General features: G+C 53.8%; 4 protein-coding genes across 4 annotated transcripts; 1 reads left to right on the forward strand and 3 right to left on the reverse strand.

The window, feature by feature from the left end:
* Nucleotides 1-4,811: 4,811 nt before the first annotated feature.
* On the reverse strand, nucleotides 4,812-6,432 carry BZA05DRAFT_340603 (uncharacterized protein; the record flags this gene model as incomplete). Its single annotated transcript, XM_051480972.1, has 3 exons — nucleotides 4,812-5,308; nucleotides 5,568-6,092; nucleotides 6,135-6,432. 3 exons carry the CDS (start codon nucleotides 6,430-6,432, stop codon nucleotides 4,812-4,814), a joined length of 1,320 nt encoding a protein of 439 aa, XP_051337527.1.
* Nucleotides 6,433-10,699: 4,267 nt separating this feature from the next.
* Nucleotides 10,700-11,930, forward strand: BZA05DRAFT_404388 (uncharacterized protein; the record flags this gene model as incomplete). The annotated part of the gene is made up of 3 exons (XM_051484297.1): nucleotides 10,700-10,945; nucleotides 11,195-11,372; nucleotides 11,424-11,930. 3 exons carry the CDS (start codon nucleotides 10,703-10,705, stop codon nucleotides 11,567-11,569), a joined length of 567 nt encoding a protein of 188 aa, XP_051337528.1. The 3' UTR covers nucleotides 11,570-11,930.
* Nucleotides 11,931-12,570: 640 nt separating this feature from the next.
* BZA05DRAFT_457273 (uncharacterized protein) lies at nucleotides 12,571-13,415 on the reverse strand (the record flags this gene model as incomplete). Its single annotated transcript, XM_051487572.1, has 4 exons — nucleotides 13,276-13,415; nucleotides 12,992-13,137; nucleotides 12,754-12,868; nucleotides 12,571-12,593 (listed from the first exon to the last, which is right to left on the reverse strand). Exons 1-4 carry the CDS (start codon nucleotides 13,373-13,375, stop codon nucleotides 12,571-12,573), a joined length of 384 nt encoding a protein of 127 aa, XP_051337529.1. The 5' UTR covers nucleotides 13,376-13,415.
* A 3,045-nt stretch (nucleotides 13,416-16,460) lies between these two features.
* Nucleotides 16,461-20,515, reverse strand: BZA05DRAFT_430991 (P-loop containing nucleoside triphosphate hydrolase protein; the record flags this gene model as incomplete). The annotated part of the gene is made up of 10 exons (XM_051486174.1): nucleotides 16,461-16,827; nucleotides 16,894-17,120; nucleotides 17,173-17,229; nucleotides 17,281-17,314; nucleotides 17,755-17,995; nucleotides 18,049-18,716; nucleotides 18,769-18,900; nucleotides 18,960-19,103; nucleotides 19,231-19,337; nucleotides 20,493-20,515. 10 exons carry the CDS (start codon nucleotides 20,513-20,515, stop codon nucleotides 16,784-16,786), a joined length of 1,677 nt encoding a protein of 558 aa, XP_051337530.1. The 3' UTR covers nucleotides 16,461-16,783.
* Between the last annotated feature and the right edge of the window lie 309 nt (nucleotides 20,516-20,824).

The raw sequence follows: 20,824 nt of genomic DNA on the forward strand, positions 1-20,824 counted from the left end.
TCCTTCTCCTCAATCGCTGAGACAGCACACTCCCAACCTACCAACTAGGCAAGTAACTAACTACTGCGGCCAGAGCGGCCTGCATACATACATAAACCATACTAGTTGGTTATACTACACCGCACTATGGCGCCTCTGCCATGTCCGACGGTCGACCCCCGCTTATATGTAGGTGTGTAATTATGCTGGCTGGTGGGCTGGGCTACGCGGGAACGCTCAATTCGAAGTGCAAATCGAGTCGATTCGCTGGCTGTGGCTGGCTGGAACAACCTGGCAACTCTCCATCGTCATCGTCATCGATATCGAGAGTTTCTTCGAGGAAGGAAGTAAGGAAGGAAGAAGGATGGATGCATAGGTAGTGTTCTCGCCGAATAAATCACGAGGGGCCGCAGCAGTAGAAGCAGCAGCAGAGGCAGCAGCGTGCATTGCATCCATCTCTGTGTCCACCGTGGGACTCCCGAATCTTCCGACGGGAAAAGCCACCTGATAGTTTTTTCTCCTCCTTCACGGCTCACCTCGGAAATCCCCAGAGTATTTTGGCCGCTCTTTCTTCTTGTTCTTTTCGTGTGCAACACAGAGAGAGTGAGTGAGAGAGAAAAAATAAAGCGCGCCCCCACTCTGCACTACTAAATGACTCTGCCATTTCGTACGTGTGTGTATGTGTGTGATGTGTGTACCGGTATCTGTGATGTGTGATGTGTGAGTGAAAATGTGTGCCGTCTTCTTTATCCGGGACCGACCAGAGCGGGCCCTCTGCCCTCCTCCTCCTCCTCCGTCTCCTCCTCATCCGCCTCCTCCTGCTTATCCTCATCCATCTCGAGATCATCTCCCCCTCCTCCTCTTCTTCGCAGTCCTCACTCAACTCCGCAGACTTCCGCTCCCTCTCTCGGCCGCCCGCCCCGATACAATTGCACATTCATTGCGTTATCGGAATTCCCAATCGGTAGAGTATGATACCGTATGATATGTATGCGGCAGGACGGGATGCCGGCAGAAATGTCACACACAACCACGCATAATCAGCCACGCCAAGCCGAGACCAGCCAAGCCCCCATGTAAGTGAGTGAGGAGAGTGAGGAGCATAGCCCGAACGAAAGGTGAATGCATATCATACTTCGTATGTACCGTCGATATGTATGTAGGATAAAGTAGAGAAGAGAAGAGAGTGGCTCTCTGCTCTGCTCCATATACCGACACGGCAGGTCGTCGAGCGACAGAGAGAGGGGGGAGGGAGGAGGGAGGGAGAGGGAGGAGGGAGGGAGAGGGAGGGGGCCGTATGCAACGCATATCCATCCCTATCCCATATGTATCCGCAAGATACATATCATACATACCGTGCTCTGTCCAAGTTTGCAGAGCATAACTTTTCGCAAGCAAGTATGTAAGAAAAAAACGAAAAAAAGCGAGGTTGATCGCCGGGGAGCACGCCGCAAGTTAGATACGATACGGGCAACGAACGAACGGAAGGAGGGAGGGTGGAAAGGAAGAACGAAGAAGGACTGCCAAAAGCGGAGATGGTTCCCCCTCTCTCCCCCATCCCTCTTCTGCTCCACCCGTCCCCCCCTCCAACAACACCGTACGTACATACCGGCAGGAATAAAATTTCTCGTTCTTCCTCCTCCTCTCGAGGAACGGCCGTTGTTTCGATACGTTCTCCGAGGGGGGAGAAGGGAGAAGGAAGAAGGGAGGCGGGAGGATGGGGAGGCATCTGCCGTATGTATGTATGTCTGTATGTATCACCAGCAGTTCTCCAATCCGTAATCCGTGTATCACCAGCAGTCCAATCCGAAGGCCTCTCTCTTCGACCAACCCCGTTGCTGCCGATTATGGGTTGGTAGAGTTACCCACATTGAGTAAGTACTAGTAGAGTAGGTACTCCAGCATGGCCGGGGGGGTGCCAGGTGCCAGGTGCCTATCCACGCAACGCTCGATTGGCGCCAGCGGTCGAGATGCTCGGAAGGAGGAGGTGTGGTCTGGTCAGTTGGTTGGGTGGTGGGTGGTGGTGGTGGGTGGGTGATGGATGGAAGGGGGCAGCTTGGCGACCCCACCATCCCCTATCGGTGCGCACCGTTCGGGGGAGCTGATACTATTCAGGTACCTGGGAGTCGCTCTAGTCCGGTCTGGTCCAGGTAAGTCAGCCAAGTTCTCGGCCAAGCCCCCTCAGGGCTCAGGTCCCACAAGCAACAAGCATCAGGCATGGCGCGAGGGAGAGAAATTAAGCGGAAGATGAAGAGAAAAAAAAAGAAGAAAAAATGGCGCTCATGATCTTCGCTCACCACCGAGAGACCGAGAGACCGACGACCGACAAGCAGGCAAGCAGGTGGAGGGGAGCGGAGGAACCCAGCAAGTGCCTACATAGCCCCTAGGCCTTCGGATGATTTCCATCGTCGGATGAGTGACGGCAAAGGCCACACAACCACACACAACCCAACCACAACCACAGCCAGAAAAAAAACCCTCCGACCGGTTCGGCATGAATTCCGTTCGTTGATCGTTCCGTTCCTCCGCGGGGGGAGGGGGGGAAGTCATGGCCGAATGGTTGGCTGAGGGAGGGGGGGAAGTCATGGCCGAATGGTTGGCTGAGGGAGGGAGGGAGGGAGGGAGGAAGCATCCGATGTCTGATAGGTACATTTGTCTGATGTCTGATGTCTGATGTCTGATGTCTGGTGGATGCATCTATCGAAATGGAGAATGCCGCGTCTTCCAAGTTCCTTTTCGATATAGACAGACAGACCATCATCATCCCCGAAACCGGCATGCTGCTGCTGTTCTCTCTCCTTCATCCCCCTCCCTCCCCGGCATGGCCGTCTCGGATGGGATGGGATGGATGGATGGGATGGATGGGAGGGGGGGAGGAGGGCATGGGTCGTTCGTTCGTTTCGCTCATGTCATATGTTCGTCAACAGAGACGACTGGACGACTCGACGACGACGGTGGACTCTGGACTCGGGAGCGCGTGCAGGGTGAGGTGAAAAGCTGTCGTCATGCATTGGAGATGAGAAACGTCGTCGACACTTTCTCCCTACATAGGATGGTGCTCGACTGCTCAACTGCTAGACCTCTCAACTCCTCGACCTCTCAACCGCTCAATCGCAGTTACAGAACCTATTTTTTGTTTTGTTTCGGTTTTAACGCCGTGTGCCTGCGCGCAGCGCGATCCCTCTAGCATGTAGGCATACTACCCTATCATAGCCACGCCGATGATCATGTTTCCAGGCCATGACCCGAGTCGAAATCGCGGGGAAGCATATTGCATTAGTATTCGGACAAGCTGGGCGGTACCAGTAGGCTGGCTGTCCGAATACCCACGCGATCATAGTAGTATATAGAGAGTAGGATTAGAGTAACGCCCCGTCCGGCGGCCGCGCGCTATGAAGAACGGACACTTGTGGCTTGAGCATGTTGGTGCTCGCGCTTTTACTCGTGCTTGTAGGGTAGTTTTTGACGCGAAAAGAGCAGTACCTTACTGACGCGAATAAAGTACCGACCTTACTGACGCGAATAAAGTACCGACCTTACTGACGCGAATAAAGCCATGGAGCAGTAGAGTACTGACGCGAAGTAAAGCAAAAAGCACATTTCCATTTCCTGGGACCCCGCTAACCACCTGGTTAAACCACCTAACGACCTTAACCACCATATGTAGCTGCTGCCAGGTAGCATGTAAAGTAAAAGTCCTGTACCCAATTCCGTGGTTCAATTGTTGCACACTGCTGTACCACCACCACTCGAACCAAGCAGTTCCAGCAGCTCCAGCAAAGCAGGATATCTAACGGGCCCGTTTCTGATAGAGTGGGATGGGATGTGTGGGATGGGCCTGATGAATTTCGCCAACCATGCCAACCCAAACATTCATCACCATGACCACACCACTATTCCGGTCCCAACTCCTCCTCCATGTTTCCCCCCAACCCTTCATCCCATCCCTCATCCGACCCCATCACCACCCCCTCTCCCCACAAAGTTCAGTCCGAACGAATCAATGCTGATGTGGAACCGTATGATATTGCCGATGTTTGTTCCCACGAAAGCTCCCCTTACCCTAACTATTTACTGGCCGACCAAAGTAATTACATCGCAGGCAGACATAGAGTCTAGCTACAGTTAACTTGAAAACGCACTTTCCCAACCCGTAGTAGACAAATGAGATGTAAAAATAGCAAGCAGACAAACAAAACGGAAAAAAAGATCAAAGCAGAAAGGAAAAAGGGATAGAAAAGAGGAAAAAAACAAGCAGAACCCAACCAGCCCATAGGATAACAAGAGCTATGCGTAAGCGATAGACCCTAGGAAGAGAGATGGGGGGTAGTTGTACTCGAACTGCAACGCATAAAATCACGAAAAGAAAGAAACAGACAGGCGCAGTCGCTTTTTCTTCCCTCGCCTCGCCTCTCTCTCCTTTCTCAAATATTCGCCGTTTCCCCAGAACTTCACTGCCCCTCGCCGGAAGAATGCACCTAAACCCGTTCTAAGCAACACAATGAAAACGACTAAAAGCAGAGCCCCAACGTGAGATCTAGCCCTCTGTCGCGATCGGACCCCCATAACAGCTCGATACGCCAGAGCAAGCAGAAAATTAACAACACACGAAAAGAACAAAGCCGAGTCTGAACAATGAACACAGAAGAGAAATGTTTGTGGATCGGGAAAAAAAAGAGAGATGAACGCAAACCCTCACCACCTAAAGCAACCCCCCACCCCCTATCGCAACTCGCACCTCGTAGAATCGTCCCGTCGTTTTTTTTTTCGAAACAGTATGTAGTGGCAACTGATGGGAGAACGGTATATGTACTGGTCGACTCGTGGCGTCGTTATGGGTTGTAAGTGGGAGCTGTAGAAACATCAGGATCAAGTTCAGCATCCGCATCAGGTTCCTCACCGCCGGTAGTAGTGCTAGTGTTACCGTTACTCTGTGTGGTCGCAGCACGCTGCTGACCAGCGTACATCTGCTGTGGCTGTGCGCCGTACTGGGGCGCGGCACTGTATCCAGCGTAGATGGGCTGCTGCTGGGCGTACTGTTGCATGTTCTCCATCGGGGCGGTAGGAGCGGCGGTGGGGCTGTAGTGCACACCATTCGAGGCCGCCATCGAGACGTTGGGCTGGTACGAAAGCGGAGGGGGGAGCTGACGCTGGCCCGGAGCCATGTTGTTCACGTACGGCGAGCCGGAAGCGGGAGGCTGATTCTCGGCGGTAGGGGCCGCCGAACCCTCGTCCTGAGCCCTTCTGCGAGCCTCTTCCTCTGCCGCCTTTCGCTGAGCTTCCTCCTCCTTCTTACGAGCCTTCCATTCCTTACGGATCTCCTTGAATTCTATTGAAACCAGGAGGAATATGCGTCAGTATGGTTGGGAATGAATAGGGACGAGATAGAGTATTCTTGGATGCGGAGGTGGAAGGTAGTGAGTGGAGGAGGAGGAAGTGAACGAGTGTAGTATAGTGGGGTTACACTAAAAAAACCGGTAGTAGTAGTAGCGCGTTCCTTACGCGAGAGGCACACGAGGCCCCAGCAACGCGATAACATGCGAGCGGAAAAAAAGTATTAAAAATGTATATAAAAAAAGTAGACTTACCATCGGGTGTTCGCTTAGCACCATGACCTTGCATGGTCACGTGGGCGTTGAGATGGTTCAGTGTTCCGTAAGCCTTCTCGCATCCGTTCCATCCACACTTGTACATGCGCTCGATTTCCTCGTAACGCCGACGCGGACGCTTATTCTGAGTGGCACCGGGAATTGGAACGAACGAGTAAACCTGCGAGAGGGGGTGGTTGGTGGGCCCATCGCCTGAGCGTTTTCGGTTGGGCTTCTGTGCCGAAACGGGACGCGCGGTCGCAACCATGTTAGGAGCCCCGGCCATTGTGGTGGGCGATGGCGAGTGGCCGTAGGGGCCGGGGGCCATCTGATGAGGGGCCGGGCCGTAGGGAGACCAATCCTGCCTCCAGGCCTGGTTGGCCGCACCGGGGTGTTGTTGGTAACCTTCACTCATGGCGTGCGCACCGGGAGGATATTGCGATCCGTAGTGAGCGCCGGGGGAGAAGGAGGCGGGGCTCGGAGCTGCCACGGTAGAATCTGGAGACATTTCAGGATCCGCCTTTGCTGAGGATGGAGAATTGGATGTAGAAACTGTCCTGGCCATACCTCCACTTGACGTGCTTGATGGTTGATAACGGTGACCGTCGACGTAACGGGGGGCGCCGATGATCTGGTCGGGACCGAAGGTGGGCGTTCTACTCTGATAGATGGCGCTGGTCTCGGAAGTGGGAGTGGCGGAGGCCGAGTAGGTCGATCGCGCGTCTTGAGGGGCTGACTGCTGGTGCTGGGGAGTGCTCGCGGAGCTGTCGTTGTTTTCGATGTGAGCTGGAGGATAGCCTTGGTAAGAGTTGGAAGTTGATAGAGCGGCAGATGGGTATTCTGAAGGTGTTGGCCTACTGTCCATAGAACTTTGGGGGCGAAATTGGGGGCTCTGCGCGTGTCCGTTCTGTTGTTGTTGCTGGTGCTGATGCTGTGAATGATACTGAGCCGACAGCGAATAAGCTACCATACTATATCGAAAGCGACTGGTACGCGACGAGGGCGGGCGATCGGTATAGAGCTGTTGTTAAAGGGCTCTGGGGTGGTGCCAATTGCGATAGCGAGTGTAGGACGGGGGTTGTTGGGTGGTAGAGGTAGTTGATGGAGGATATCCAAGTAAGTTTTTTCTTTTCTCGTGACACGAACGAGTTACTGGACTAAAGGACAGTCGGAGCGAGGTTGTAACCTTTGGTTGGGTAGTGGCGGAAGAGGGTAGTAGTATAGTGGAGAGGGGGGTGGGAGGTAGGGAGTGAGAAGTGAGAGCGGGTAGGGGGGTGGAGGAGTAGGTTGGAATAGTGTTGGGGCTGGTAGTAGTAGTTTTTTTTTTTGGGGTGATGATGGTGGTGGGGAGGGTGAGATAAACTCAGACCAGCCAGAGCCAACGGACGGGTCCTGTTGGTGCAGTGCAGAAGCGGCGTGGTGTGTGTGTCTGTTGCGTGGAAGGGAAGAGTGAAACCTTGGAGGGGGGTGGTGGATTCGAAGGGGGCGGGGCGGAAGGTAGTCAAGCGGAGGTGGTAGGGGGGGTGGTTGGTGGTAGGTGGTAGTTGGGGAGTAGTGGAGCGGATTCCAGAAAGGAATTGGGGCGGAAAGTTTTTGGTGTGGGTTTTGTGGCCTCGGGGGGCGGGAGAGGAGGGGGGGCAAAATCGCGTGGGTTGCGATATTTTAGTTAAATTCTTAGGGCGAGGCTTAGAAAGCACGTAAGAAAGAACTGGAGAGCAAAGATATATCAACCACACAGCGCCGCTTCGGATTTTGGAAGTGGGATTGGGTTGTTATTCGCGGGAGGAGGGAAGCGGACAGGACGGAGTGGGAGGTGGTTGGAGGGGTGGGGATATTCTGGAATCCGGCAGAGCAAGAGGGAGGAGGGTTGTGGTGGGGGAGGAGGAGGAGGGACTGAGCGAGTGGGAGTGGCAGTGGTGGGCACTTCCTCGCTCTCTGCTGCTCTTTTTTTTTTGCCGCCGCCGCTGCCGGTGCTGTTCGGGCGGGTTACGGGAGAAGGCGAGGAAGAGGAGGTAAAAGGAGAGGCCGAGGAAGATGAGGAGAAGGGAGTGAGGCTCGGATTCAGATAGTCGGGCCAGTGCGGTTTCTGTTCCCACGATACCTCTATGCCCTCGTCCGAATTTTGGACAATATTTTTTTTTTAGCGTTTAGCGTCGACGTTGGTTGAGCGTTTGGCACACGATAGCTTCTGCCAGATCTCCGAATGGACACTACCCAGATAGAGTACAGACGCAACTGCTAGGGAGATAGAGGTACGTGCTATGCTATGTCACTACTGGGCAGCTAGGGCGGCTTTCGTGTGCAATGGCGCCGCTAGGATGACGACAGGGGGAAAGAGAGGGATCAAGAGAGGCGTAGTCTGGGTCGACGACGACAACAACAACGGCGGCGGCGAGCCGGACCTTCGAGATCGGTCGGATGGCGGAGATGCTCTAGGTAGGTGGAGGCAAGCGGCTGCCGGCAAGAGCTCGGCGTGAAGAGACTGGACGGCGGATGACGATGTTCGCTGCGGCGAGCCCGGAGAAAAGGGGGTAGGGGTGGTGGGCAGCGAAGCGGGACAGCGAACGCACTGGAGGGCGAGGGAGGGGGGGGGGAGGAGGAGGAGGAGCGTCGGGCCCGGGGAGACAGCTGGGGGGGCCGGAAGAGGGAAGTGGGAGAGGGAGAGGGAGAGAGAGAGAGCGCGAGAGAGGGCGGAAGGATAAGAGGAGCGACAGAAGGAACGGCGAGGGAGAGCAAGGGAGAGCAGAGAGAGAGCAAGGGAGGGGAAAGGGGGGCGACCAAGCGGGCGGAAACTGCTACCACTCTGAGCAATGACGCTGTTGCTGGATGAAGCGTAGCACAGACGATTTGCGGTGGGCCGGCGGAGAAGGGATAGGAGAGGGTGATGGGCGCAACAGCAATCGGCACACAGGCAGGCAGGCAGGCAGAACGTGCAGGTTGCAGACAGGCAGGCAGGTCAGAAGGGGGAGGTTGGACCCAGATGGTCACACACGCATAGCAGAGTATGTAAGTAGCGTACATTGAGTACTGTTGTAGAGTGTAACTATGGTTTATGCTTCGTTCTTAGTTACATGCGATAGCGGACCGTTGAGTGCATGCCACTCTCATCCACGCGCTTTGCTGCCCTCGATGACCTCGCTGCCCCCGTACATGGCCCTCGATGCCCTCGCTCCCACTCCCATAGCGCGAGCACCCACGGAAAAGTCTGGTCTTGGGGGTGAGTCCGGCTGGAAAGGCGAAGCACCCTGGTGAACGCCAAACCCCAGTCCAACCCACGTAGAGTAGAGTACTACTCTAGAGCACATACATGCTCGCTTCACCAATCATAAGTTCCGACTGCGTGGGTGCAGAATCGAGATGTGAGCACTGAAGAGCAGAGCAGAACAATCGAAACGGCTCACGAGTGCTGTTGCGAACATTATTCGCCTCTGTGTACGGGTTTCCGTTGCTTCACGGCTGCCAGTTACCAGAGTGTGTACTCTACAGTTACGTGAGAACGGCACTCCGGAACCCTTGGAATCCTGCATCTTTTCTCTCGAGCTGCTGCTGTCTCCCGTGAGCCCACCTCCCACCTTCCTTCCCTCCCGTTGGACTGCCCAAACCCACACAACCATCGAAGGTTGCCCGATTGCCCGCGGGCGGTGGTGGTGGCGGCAGTCACGGTGGTGGCTCCGGTGAAGCTCGAGATAGTGGTGGTGGCGGATATCGTGCATCTCGCGATCCGAATGGATGTGCAGGAAAACAATTATTCGGTGCTTGCTCGTACTCGTCGTACGTACGTGCCCAAGGTACTCCACAATGCACATGACAGCCAGAGCCACCGGCGGAATAAGACAGCCGGAAGAAACGCGTGATCCGAACGGCTGGCTGCGCGCGAGTGATCGCTCTCGACTCTCGAGTACATAGAGTACCGTACTCTGCCGGTACCTACTCTACCAGCCTGCATTCTGTATGTAAGTAAGCATTTGCCATCGGAAGCAGCATAAAGCATAAGGAAGCATCATATCATCATCATCATCATCATCATCATCATCATCATCATCATCATCATCATCATTACCATCACCGCCGCCGCCAGCATCGCCGCCCTCCTCCCCCTCCCCGCTGTGCAGGCACACCCATACACACCCCTCGAGCCTGACCCCTTCCCCCGGTCGCTTGCTCTCCTGTAACTTCATTCGATTCCTGTCGGTCGCCAGCTCTTTCAATCCTACTTTGTTCCGTGCATTTCGCCTGGAGTTCCAAATACATCTTTTGCTCTAGAGTGCGGTGTGTACTGTGTAGTGTGCAGGCGTTCGATTGCTGCTCGGTGTGTGTGTGAGCGTGAGTGTGTGTGCATGTATGTATATGTGTGTGAGGGTAATCGAGTGGCCTGGTAAATGGCCTGGTACCGTAAATTGCTGCGTCTTGAATCTTGATGATGGTGAGAGTGTGGTGTGTGCAGATAATAATATCAGACGAAAGCTTTGTTCTCCGCCACTTCCACACTACCACCACTATTACCACTATATACCACTACCTCCACCATCTCCGCCCACGCGTGAAACGGTGGGGCAACATAGTGGCAGCCAGTGCAGCCTATGGAACGCCTCACACCAGAGACCTATCTAGATCCCGTCTGCGCGAACATCCCATTCCAGAAATTCGCTGGAGTTATACAGTTGTATTTGCCCTCATGATCTGTTCTTTCTGCCTATCATACGCTCGATTCAGCCCCTCCCCCCTTCTCTTCTCCTCTTCTTCTTCCTCTTCTTCTTCCTCCTCTCCCCTCCGTCTCCGTGTCTCTCGGCTACCCGAAAGAAAGAGAAAAAAAAGAAAACGGAGGGCAGAGATCAGAGGTCAGAGGTGCATCGTGCAGAGGGGCAGCAGAGAACCGTTCATTCGATTCGCTGGGACCGGACCCAGTCAAGACGGAGCACAGCAGCAAATACGCTCACATGGCAAATTCCACCGGCCCTCCACCACCAGCACCACCGCCGGCCACCGAAAAAGTTCCAACATATGTAGGGGGGTTGTGGTGGTGGAGGCCCATGACGACAGTCATCGCCAGAATCAAAAAGCCCCCCGAGATGCCGTGGTGCCGAATGAGATCCCTCACGCCTCGTTCTCCTCTCCGCCCGTGTTTGTGGATGTGGATGGATGGATGGATGGATGGATGGCCATATCGCATCGAGACCCTCGTTTTTTCTTCTTTCCTTTCTTTGTTTTGTTTACCCCCCTCCCTCCCTCCCTCCCTCCCTCCTTTTCCCCTCCGTATTCCACGGCGATACCGATATGCTTCAATTTGCGCACGGCAGCAGCCAGCGACGACGACGCAACAGGGCTCGGCTAATTGGCCTGGCCTGGGGGGAACGCTGAGCTGTATGGGGGAAAAACTGGTGAGGCAGCACTTACCCTTACACCCGAGTACTCTGCGGTATCTACTCTGCTCTGCTCCGTGGAGAATCATCAAGAAGGAAAGGATCGTGACATTTACCGACTCGAAATTGTGCGACCAAGCCTTTTCGTTGCCTCTATCTATTATGATTTTTTCCCTTTTTTTTTTTAACTTCTCTTCATCTTCCTTTGTCACTTGCCATCCGAGATTTGTGGCTGGCGAGACTGACCGTACCGCACCGCACTGGAAGACTGACCGTACCGCACCGCACTGGACTGGACTGGACTGGACTGGGATATTACACACGGAAAGGAAGGCGCAGTTCCGGGTAGAGCGCTTCGAAGTACCCCACTCGGCCACTCTATGTACATATGCCAGCCAGCCAGCCAGCAGACAGCAGACACCTCAGGCTCGGGGGAAGGAGGAGAGGTATGATGTTACTCTGCTGCTTGCTCCTGCTTGTTGCTGATGATGCTGCTGATTATACGATGCTGATACGTCGTCGTCGTCGGAATACCGTACTTTCTTTCCCCTTCTTCTTCGGTGGCATGTGGCCCGGGCAACATCGAAAAATCGTCGAGGGAGGGGGGGTTTAATCCGAAATTCGAAATTCGAAATTCACTGAATTCTTGAATTATTTTAAAATCGTGAACTGACGGACGGGCGGCGAGCTCGGAGCGACTCGACCGACGTACCTCCACCCGGGCTCCCGACCTCGGCGTGGTGACGTGAGAAGATGTTGGATGTGGGTGAGCCACGGAGAGAGGGAGGCAAACTGCATATTTCCAGTATGTATTGTACATAGAGTAGATGTTTCGATCGCTCGATAGATGCTCTACTCTATGTAGGTAGAATGGATGAATCGAATGGACAGAGTGACGGCTGGATGCATCCCTCCATCCAGACTCCAGAGTCTCGGTCGGCAAGGCAACAAAAAAAAACACATGTACTCATGTAACTACAAGGAATATCATCAGATCTTGCGGAGGAATCTACGATATCCAGCCAGCCGTTGTTGGGGTTGGGTTGGGGCTATTTGCTGCCTATTCGCCCGCCTGGCTGTCTACTAGATATGGCTGTCTGCCTGTTTTCTCTATCGACTCTACATAGGTTAGGTAGGTAGGTGAGGTAGCTAGAGGAAACGTGCGTATCGGAGGGAGGGGGGGTGATTCCGGTGCCGTGGTTTGCAAATGGCAATGGGCCTTTGGGATGAAAGGGCAGCAAGCAAGCAGGCAGGCAGACGACAGGCAAGAAGGGAAGAGCGAGGGTCAGTTTGGTTAGGCAAGTAGCATAGGTAGGTGCCTACATACACAGGCCAGTATGGATGTGTGTATGTAGGCCAGTTAGTTACCGGTATCTATAAAGTAGAGTAGAACTGAAGCGTGCGAATCATTCCCGTTGAAACAATGGACGCGAGCCCGTTCGGTCGCCGGTCGCCTGACGGACATGATGAATTTGTGTGTATGTAGAGAGTACATTCAGGCTCATGGTTGCTTTCCACTCATCCATCCATCCATCCATCCGAAGAGGTGCATATTCTGTTTCTCACTCACTCTTCTCACCCACTCGGTGACTCCTGTCCAGGAGGATGAGAAGGATGAGGAGACGGTGGGAGCACAGGCATCGTCACGCATCGTCAGGCAGGCAGGCTACACAGGCAGCAAAGCAGGAAAGTAATCAGTCAGTCAGTCACACACGGCCTGACTCCCTCGACCACCGAGTCCCGACGCTGCCCGCGCACCGCATCACCAGACCATTGAGTTTGAGCGGAGAGATCGAACTCGAAACGAAGCATGCTCCTCTACTTACCAAGCAGATACTTGCGATGCCATGCCAGCATTGGATTTGCCAGACATGCGGATTTATGCATGGTGCCGTTGTAACTTGTAACTTGTGCGGCTGTTGCTTCGAAGCTGCTTCGAAGCTCGAAGCTCGAAGTTCAATTGTATCTTTGATCCGCAATAACTCGTCGAGTGACTCGATTCTCGAATCCTCCTCCACCTCGACAACCACATCTCTGCCGGAGCTCTCTCACTCTCACTCCTACTCTCTCTCGCCAGTCACCAGCGCCGGCGCCGGCGTGCTCTCGCTTGAGCCAACGTCCGGTGGTACATCCAATCGTAACGAGGACACCAAGGACACCAAGGACACCAAGGACACCAAGGACACCAAGGACCATGGGGTTTCCGTGACCTGCATGGTTTCGTTTAGTTTGGGCGCGAGCTTGCTAGAGTAGTATGCCACTGTGCCATCATACTACTAACTAGAGCAGAGTAGAGTAGAGTAGACAATGCCACCCTGGGGAGAATCCCGCGGGCTACTCTAGAGTACCTGAAGAAGTGGGGAGGGTTAAGAAGAAGATGGAGAAGACGACGGAGAAGAAGAAGAAGCCCGCCCGCACGCCGGACCAGAACCACAGCCACAGCCACATGGTGGTTTGAGACCCGGCGGCTTGACTTGTGCAGGCTGTGTCTGCGGTGCCGTGCTTCATAGGGTGGACTCCACGTCTCACCCACTCACTCACGATATATTCCGGCGGCCTTTTCCTTTTCCTTTTCCTTTTTTTTGAGTATTTTTTTTGCCTCAGACAAGAAGCAATCCTTGCCGCGGAAAGCACAGTACTCTACATACGAGGGGGGGGCGGTGGGTACGGTAACACCACCCTCAATTCCGGATGCGCGGCTTGTCCGGTTCGTTCGTTCTTTCGTTCGTTTCTCTGCTGCTTGCTGCTGCTGCTGCATGGTGATGTCAAGTCGGGGGGTTGCGCGTTATGCAGGGTTCAACCTACAGGAAGTATGTATGGAAGTACCTACGGGGGGTTTTTTTCCTCCAGCCAGGGAGAGGCAGAGGTCGCTCCCACCGGAGAGAGAGGGAGAGGGAGAGGGCGATCAACGACAACGAGAGGGAGAGGGAGAAAGAGCACGGATGGACTGAACCTTCCCGCCGTCGCCGCTGTCCCCGCCGCAATGGGGTCCGGCAACCTCCCTCGTTCGAATCCGCTTTGATGTTGATGATGATGATGATGATGCTCCGGTCAATCTACATACCTGGAGGTTCTATCCTCTTCATCCATCCCTCCATCCTTCCTTTCTTCCATCCTTCCATCCCAGCTACGCGCGCACGACGCCGACGTCGCAGTATGTACCATACGTACATCACAGAGCACCCAGGTACATACATCCTCTAGGCAATCGGCGAATGTACGTAACTACGTGTGCTACATACTCAACCTTGTATGTATGTACTCTAGGTATGCTCTGCATGCCATCCCTCCCCCGACCCCGACACCGACGAGGAGAGACCGAGCATCACATCACACTAGAACGACGTGATATCGTCGACGGCCGCCGGGGGGGGCGTGCGCCTTCTAGATCTTCCCAGAGGCTGGCTACCTGCCTATCTAGCGCCGTATGGTGAGTAGGCAATCCGAACAACTCACCATCCATCCTTCCATCCACCCATCCAACACATCTCCGCAGGCTGGCCGCGTGCGGGCGGGCACGGGGTGTGGAGGGGGGAGGGGGGGGGGGGAGGGCAGGCCGTGGAGGAGGGGGGTGGGCCGTGGAGGGGAAGGAGGGGGGAGGGGGGTAGGGGAGAACACGTTATCGTCTGATGTTCCATCAGGTCCGCTTACACCTTCCGGATACGTCGGATACGCCGTCGTCGGGCACGCACACACGCCTGCACTCCTGCACGCCTGCACTCCTGCAAGGGATGGATGGATGGCTGGGTTGCTTGCTTGATTGATTATTGATTGAATTTTTTTAATTTTTTTTGCTAGGAGTTGTGAGTCGGACAATTCCGCGCGCGCTCGCATGACGAGCGAGCGAGCAGGCGAAACACCGCGCGACACACATAAAAATTTTGTTGTGGCTTTTTTTTCTCCCGCTGTCTGCGGGAAAAGGGAGCTGGCAAGAACGCCGAGGGCCTCGGGGATCCCGAGATCCAGAATCCAGAATCCAGAATCCAGAATCCAATCCAATCCTGTCCATGCGGAGCGGAGTTTCCAGGTACGTACTGTCGATGCGTCCTCTACATACACACACAGATACATCATACACATCGACATGTGTTTTTCCAGTGACACATCCAGCCAGGTGTCTGTGTGGTACTTCGGTACGCCCAGATTGATACTCCATCACATCACCGCAAAGTTTGGGACCGTGCGCGCGCCGCCGCGGACGTCGTCTCTCTCGTCCACGTCCAAGTCCAAGTCCAGTCCAAGTCCAACACACCCACCTAGAGTACTCTACCGAAGTGCCTACCACCTACCTAGTGGGATCCCCGATTCGGCCTCCGGAACCCTCGACTGGTACGTACATGATCCATCGACCTCGTGCTGGCTAGCTGGCTGGCTGGCCCCCCACTAGAAGGCAGGCAACAACTCAACCTCGCATTGCATACCCGCGCCCTGTGACTTCGCCGCTCCACCTCCGTCTCCGTCTCCGTCTCCGTGACAATGTCTCACCTCACTTCCCCCCAGCGAGCCCCCGAAGCTCCCAGCCCCCCCTTGGTTGTCTCTGTTGTCCCTGTCTCTGTTGTCCCTGTCTCTGTTGTCCCTGTCTCTGTTGTCCCTGTCTCTGTTGTCCCTGTCTCTGTTGTCCCTGTGTGTCTCTGTGTGTGTAGTGTGAGTGTAGGCGCAAGCGGCGGGGACTTGTAGATACTCTACATACATGGTCTTGTAGATACTCTACATGGTCTTGTAGGTAGTTTTGTCTTGCACACACATAGTCCGGTATCGTATGTATCGTATCGTCCCGCGTAGCGCAAGCAACTACATACATGGAAAATGGCGAGTGGGGTCTGTGTCTATCCTTCTGTCTTCCTTCCGAAGAGAAAAAAGTAAGAAAAAGGAAGAAAAAAACGAACCTCGGCGGACGGAAGAAAGTACCTAGAATATCGTCGGCCTCGTCGTCGGGTCGCAGTACTCCCGGCTTTGCTTCTAGGTACCAGCTGGATCGTCGGGATGTGATGTGATGTGATGGAGATGGGGATGGGATGGGATGAACACCCCCGTGGAATACTACTGACCATGAAGATACCTACCAAGGTATGTATGTGCTCCTAGGTATGCGTGGCATGTGAGGTGCTGTCTGTCTGGCTGGCTGGCTTACTTCCTGGGGCTTCTTCGCTGCTCATCACGCCGCACGCCGCACGCGTCACTGCTGGTCGGAACGTGGCCGGAACGGATGTAAAATCTACAATCTACAATCGACAATCTACAATCATGAAGCAACGCTCGGTTTTCGGCGATGGTGGGAGGAGTTTGGTGGTTCACTAGTTCTCACCCGATTACAGTGGTAGATACTCTAACCACGGCGAGCCGGCTGAATGAAGAGTTTTCTTTCCGTTCGTGTCGATCACGGAAAATTCCATTTTGTTGAAACAAGATGGAGGAGAAGGAGGGGGGAAGAGAGGGTGTGACGCCGATCATCCATAGCGTCGGAACAGAAGTTGATCACTTCCTCAATAGAGCATGGATTTTCACTCGATACTCGGTCACGGTAACGAACAGATCAACGACTCAACAATCTGTTCCTTGTCCCTCCACTACGTAAAATGAAGGCAAACAATCAAGATACCCCTCGCCAAGAGTCAAAGTTACCCCCCATCATCCCCCATCATTACCAAAGCACGCAGCAAAAAAAACGAGAGCATAACGAAAGATGCCCGTAGCAGATGACAACAAACCGCGCCCTGACCCGAGAAGACAAAAGAAAGAAAACACATCATCCAGTAATTTTGAAGAGCAAAAGGCACATGCAAACCCAGTCTATGAATCGCCAGGGAAAATGAAATCTATCCGGCACACCACGAGATATTTGGAGTCACGTCAGATCTAGAAGCGAGTGCGGCCGAGAGGCGCGCTGTTGGAGTTGTAGCCTGGTGGACGACGACAGTTAGGGACCGCTCAGCGCGACATCCGAACTGGGACTTAGTAATGCTTACCACCGCCGGCACCTCCACCACCACCGCCTCCTCCGCCACGACCGCCGCGACCACCACCACCGCCGCGACCACCGCCGTAGCGGGAGTTGCCTCCGTAGCCGCCACCACGACCCATGTCATTCAACTCCGGAGGAATCTGCTGCTTGGCTTCACGCAGGATGGTAAGCAGATCTCTGGCTTGCTTGTTGTCGTTGGTGGTGAAGAACGTAATGGCAGTTCCCTTGGCACTGCAAAAGAGTTAGTCACTGCTTCGGTGCGTCGGCATGGAATTGAACATACCCTCCACGACCGGTACGACCGATACGATGAACGTAATCCTCAGAGTTATTAGGGTAACTAGAATCCGGTCAGTATTTCGAAATGTAAACTAACAGAAGGAGTACGTACTCAAAGTTAATAACGTGAGTGATGTTACGAACATCTTTGAGCATATGAAGTTAGCATCTCAAGCATTATAATAGCACGTTTCCAGAAGCATGTTTCCTCTCTTTTTTGTGCTTGACGTTTGGCTCCGTCTCACTGGCCTCCTTGTACCCTCAATGCATAACTGCAAAGTTCTGTGTGTGCTGTCTGAAACTCAGAAGTGCAGCGCTCATATCAATCAACGCAGCCCTGACCCTCTCAACATGATTGGAGAGTCAAAGCGATCAATCGTGGCTTGGTTCCAGTGAAGTTCCTCAACTTCGCTGCACTCTGGGTTCACAAGTTTCCATGGGCGAAAACCAACAGACACTGGCAGAAAGGTAAGACATGCAACAGTCCGGACAAGCATGGAGAGCAGAGCAACTGTTCGCACGACAAAAAAGGTGAGGGCATCACTAGGAAGGAAGGGAGTAAAGGGAGAATGCGCATATATCATACCAATGCCACGACTAGCCACGTCAGTAGCAACCATTATAGGGCTCTTTCCGGTCTTGAACTCGTTCAAGACCCAATCGCGTTCATTTTGCTGCTTGTCACCATGGATAGCCAAGCAAGGCCATCCATCCTGGCGAAGGAATCGAGTGATTTCATCGGCAGTTCTCTTGGTACCAGTGAAGATCAGACACTTGCTGGCCTTATCGTCCATAATCTTCTCAAGGTGCTTGACGAGACGGTCGCGCTATAAGATGTCAGCGCCTATGCTTATCCGAGGGATGGGTTGGTGTGACTAACCTTATCGTAGTCGTTCATGACCTCAACGATCTGCTGAATGTTGTGGTTGGCGGACAGATCGAGCGATCCGACGTTGACCTGAATGAAATCGTTCAAGAAATCGGACGCGAGCTGACGGACTTCCTTAGGCCATGTAGCAGACCACATGCAAGTCTGTCTATCCGGACGAATCTGTCCGATGATCTTGCGGATCTGAGGCTCGAAACCCATGTCCAACATGCGATCGGCCTCGTCCAAAACGAGGTACGTGACACGGCGGAGGTTGGTCTTGCCAGTCTCCAACATATCGATCAGACGGCCGGGAGTAGCAATCAGGACCTCAACTCCACGGGAAAGATCGCGGATCTGGGGACCCTTAGGGACACCTCCGTAGACGCAGGTGTTGCGAATCCTCGAAGACTTGCCGAACTTGGCAACTTCCTGTTGAATCTGAACAGCCAATTCACGGGTAGGAGCAAGTACGAGGACGATAGGTCCATCGCCAGGTGCAAGCAGAGGCTGCGCGTTGATGTGAACGATGGCGGGCAGACAGTAAGTCAAAGTCTTTCCAGATCCTGTCTCAGCGATACCAACAACGTCACGTCCGGAGAGAGCCATAGGCCAACCCTGAGACTGAATCGCAGTGGGAGCACTGAAGCCCTGGGCCTTGACTTCGTTCATGACATAACCTGGTACATATTAGTTTTCGCTCAAGAGGTGAGAAACAAATAGGATACATACTAGGAAAACCAGCTTCGTCGAAGGTGAGAACGGGTTTTGGCACATCAGTTCCCTGGATGCGCATCTGCTTCTCGGTACGGAAAGCCTCGACCTCTTGGGGTGTGCGAGCAGCGACCGGGGGAGACTCCTTGTCTATATATCAAAATCAGCATCATGTTCAGAACGCTGATTTGCATGCGATAAGTGCTTACAGAAAGACTTCTCAAACTTGGGCATGGTCGCCATGTCCCACTGCAGGGACTTGAGACCAGCACCCAAGTTGCTCATGCGATCACCACCACCACCACCGAAGCCGCCGCCGCGGGGAGCACCGCCGCCATAGCCACCACCAGCGCCTCTGTCGTAACTAATGCAACTGTTAGCTATGAAGTCCAAAACACGCGTTTATTCCGTTCGTTGAGATCGATGCTAACTTCACGCGACCGAGAAATATACTAGGGAGTACTAACCCGCCACCGCCACCACCTCCGTAGCCACCGCCGCCTCCTCCGCTGTAGCCATTCGAGCCGCCGCCATATCCGCCTCCTCCGCCTCCACTATAACCTCCTCCTCCGCCGCCGTAACCTCCTCTGTTATCGCCGTAAGACATGATCAGTGGTATGAGGTTGATTTGCGTGTCCGAAAAGATTGATTGCAAGTTGCACAAAAAGAATGAAGTGGTGAGAGAAAGTTCGTTCGCTAGAGGACCTTCCTTGCGCAACGAGGGAGAGGGGGGAGAGTGAGAGAGGGAGGATGAGAGAGAGGGTGGGGTGAGGGGGGGATGAGTGTGAGAGTTGAGGGTCGAAGGTTAAGTTATGATGGGGGTACGGACGGGGTTTATCAGAGAAAAGGGGAAGAGCCAAAGCGCGCGTTCTAACACTGTGGTGGCGGCACTTGAAAGAAAAAATTGGAGCGAAAAGGCTGAGTACCGGGTGCCAAGCCGTCAACCCCAGAGCCGGGCGAAAAAACAGGGTCGGGCGCCGGGGATCAGTTCTTCTTTTTTCTGTCTGTTGTCAACTTGCCAAAGCCAGGGTCCACTTGCCGAGTCTAGAGTACTCTAAAGCAGAAGAGGTTCTCAACGTCGTATCAATTTATCATGCGGAATACTCGCATGAACCTACCGCGAGCAAAAGAATACATATCAAGTGATCAATAAGCATGTATCTGCAGGTGTGTTTGTATCATCAAATGGCCACAGTATCTGATCACGTCTCAACCGGAACCGCAGAAAACATGGTAGCGGTAGAGCAGTTGTAGAAACGAACTTCGTGCGTGAACCAGGTCGTCACTGCTTTTCCAGGCTCCAGGCAGACGTGAGGCGCAAAACGATCAGCAAAACCCACTATTTGACTGCCTCGGACTGGAAGTGCACTAGACTGGCGCGCATGTTTGTTGGTGGCGGCCTCTCCAGTTTATAAAACCCTGGTCATCAAAGGTCACTCTAATCACCCAGTTAACGTCAATGGATAGGTATTCCAGGCTCCCAGCTCCTGGACTGTCTGGGCCGATGTCACGTATCCGAACATTCCAGCATTTGAATCCCGCGAAGCTGGTTTCACAGGTGAGCTATCTTATCACCGGTTGGCGAGCTGGCAGCAATGCACGGTCATATTCACTAAACCGCGTGCACCCGTGCCGTAACGTAGCACCGACCATGGGAGACGGAACGCTATTTGGCGGAGTATTAGAGTAAAGAGGGAAACTTAAGCTCTTGACGAGCGAGGTGTGGAATTGGATAGATCTACTCCAGGTATACTTGGTAGGTCATTATGGTCATAAATTGTGGTTAGTTGGTGCATGACCGGAAGATGTCTGTCAGTACTTCTGTTTTCCATACTTCTAAAACTTTCAAATAAGCATATACACCATCGCGGGCTGTCCTCATTCGCGGATCTTCTTCGTTTGGTCGGTGATATGTGGCTACAGCTGGTGACATTGAGCCCCGTAGGTAGTGATGTCTTCGGTACTGTAGTTTCCTACTCGACTTCTCGCATGGTAAGCACCTAGACATACCTATGACTTCTCTCATCAGACACAAGAATACACCATATCTCCCGATGGTCTCACTGCAGCGAGC

The sequence above is a fragment of the Tricharina praecox genome (assembly GCF_024521635.1).
Source record: "Tricharina praecox strain CBS 144465 chromosome Unknown BZA05scaffold_20, whole genome shotgun sequence".
Lineage (NCBI taxonomy): Eukaryota > Fungi > Ascomycota > Pezizomycetes > Pezizales > Pyronemataceae > Tricharina > Tricharina praecox.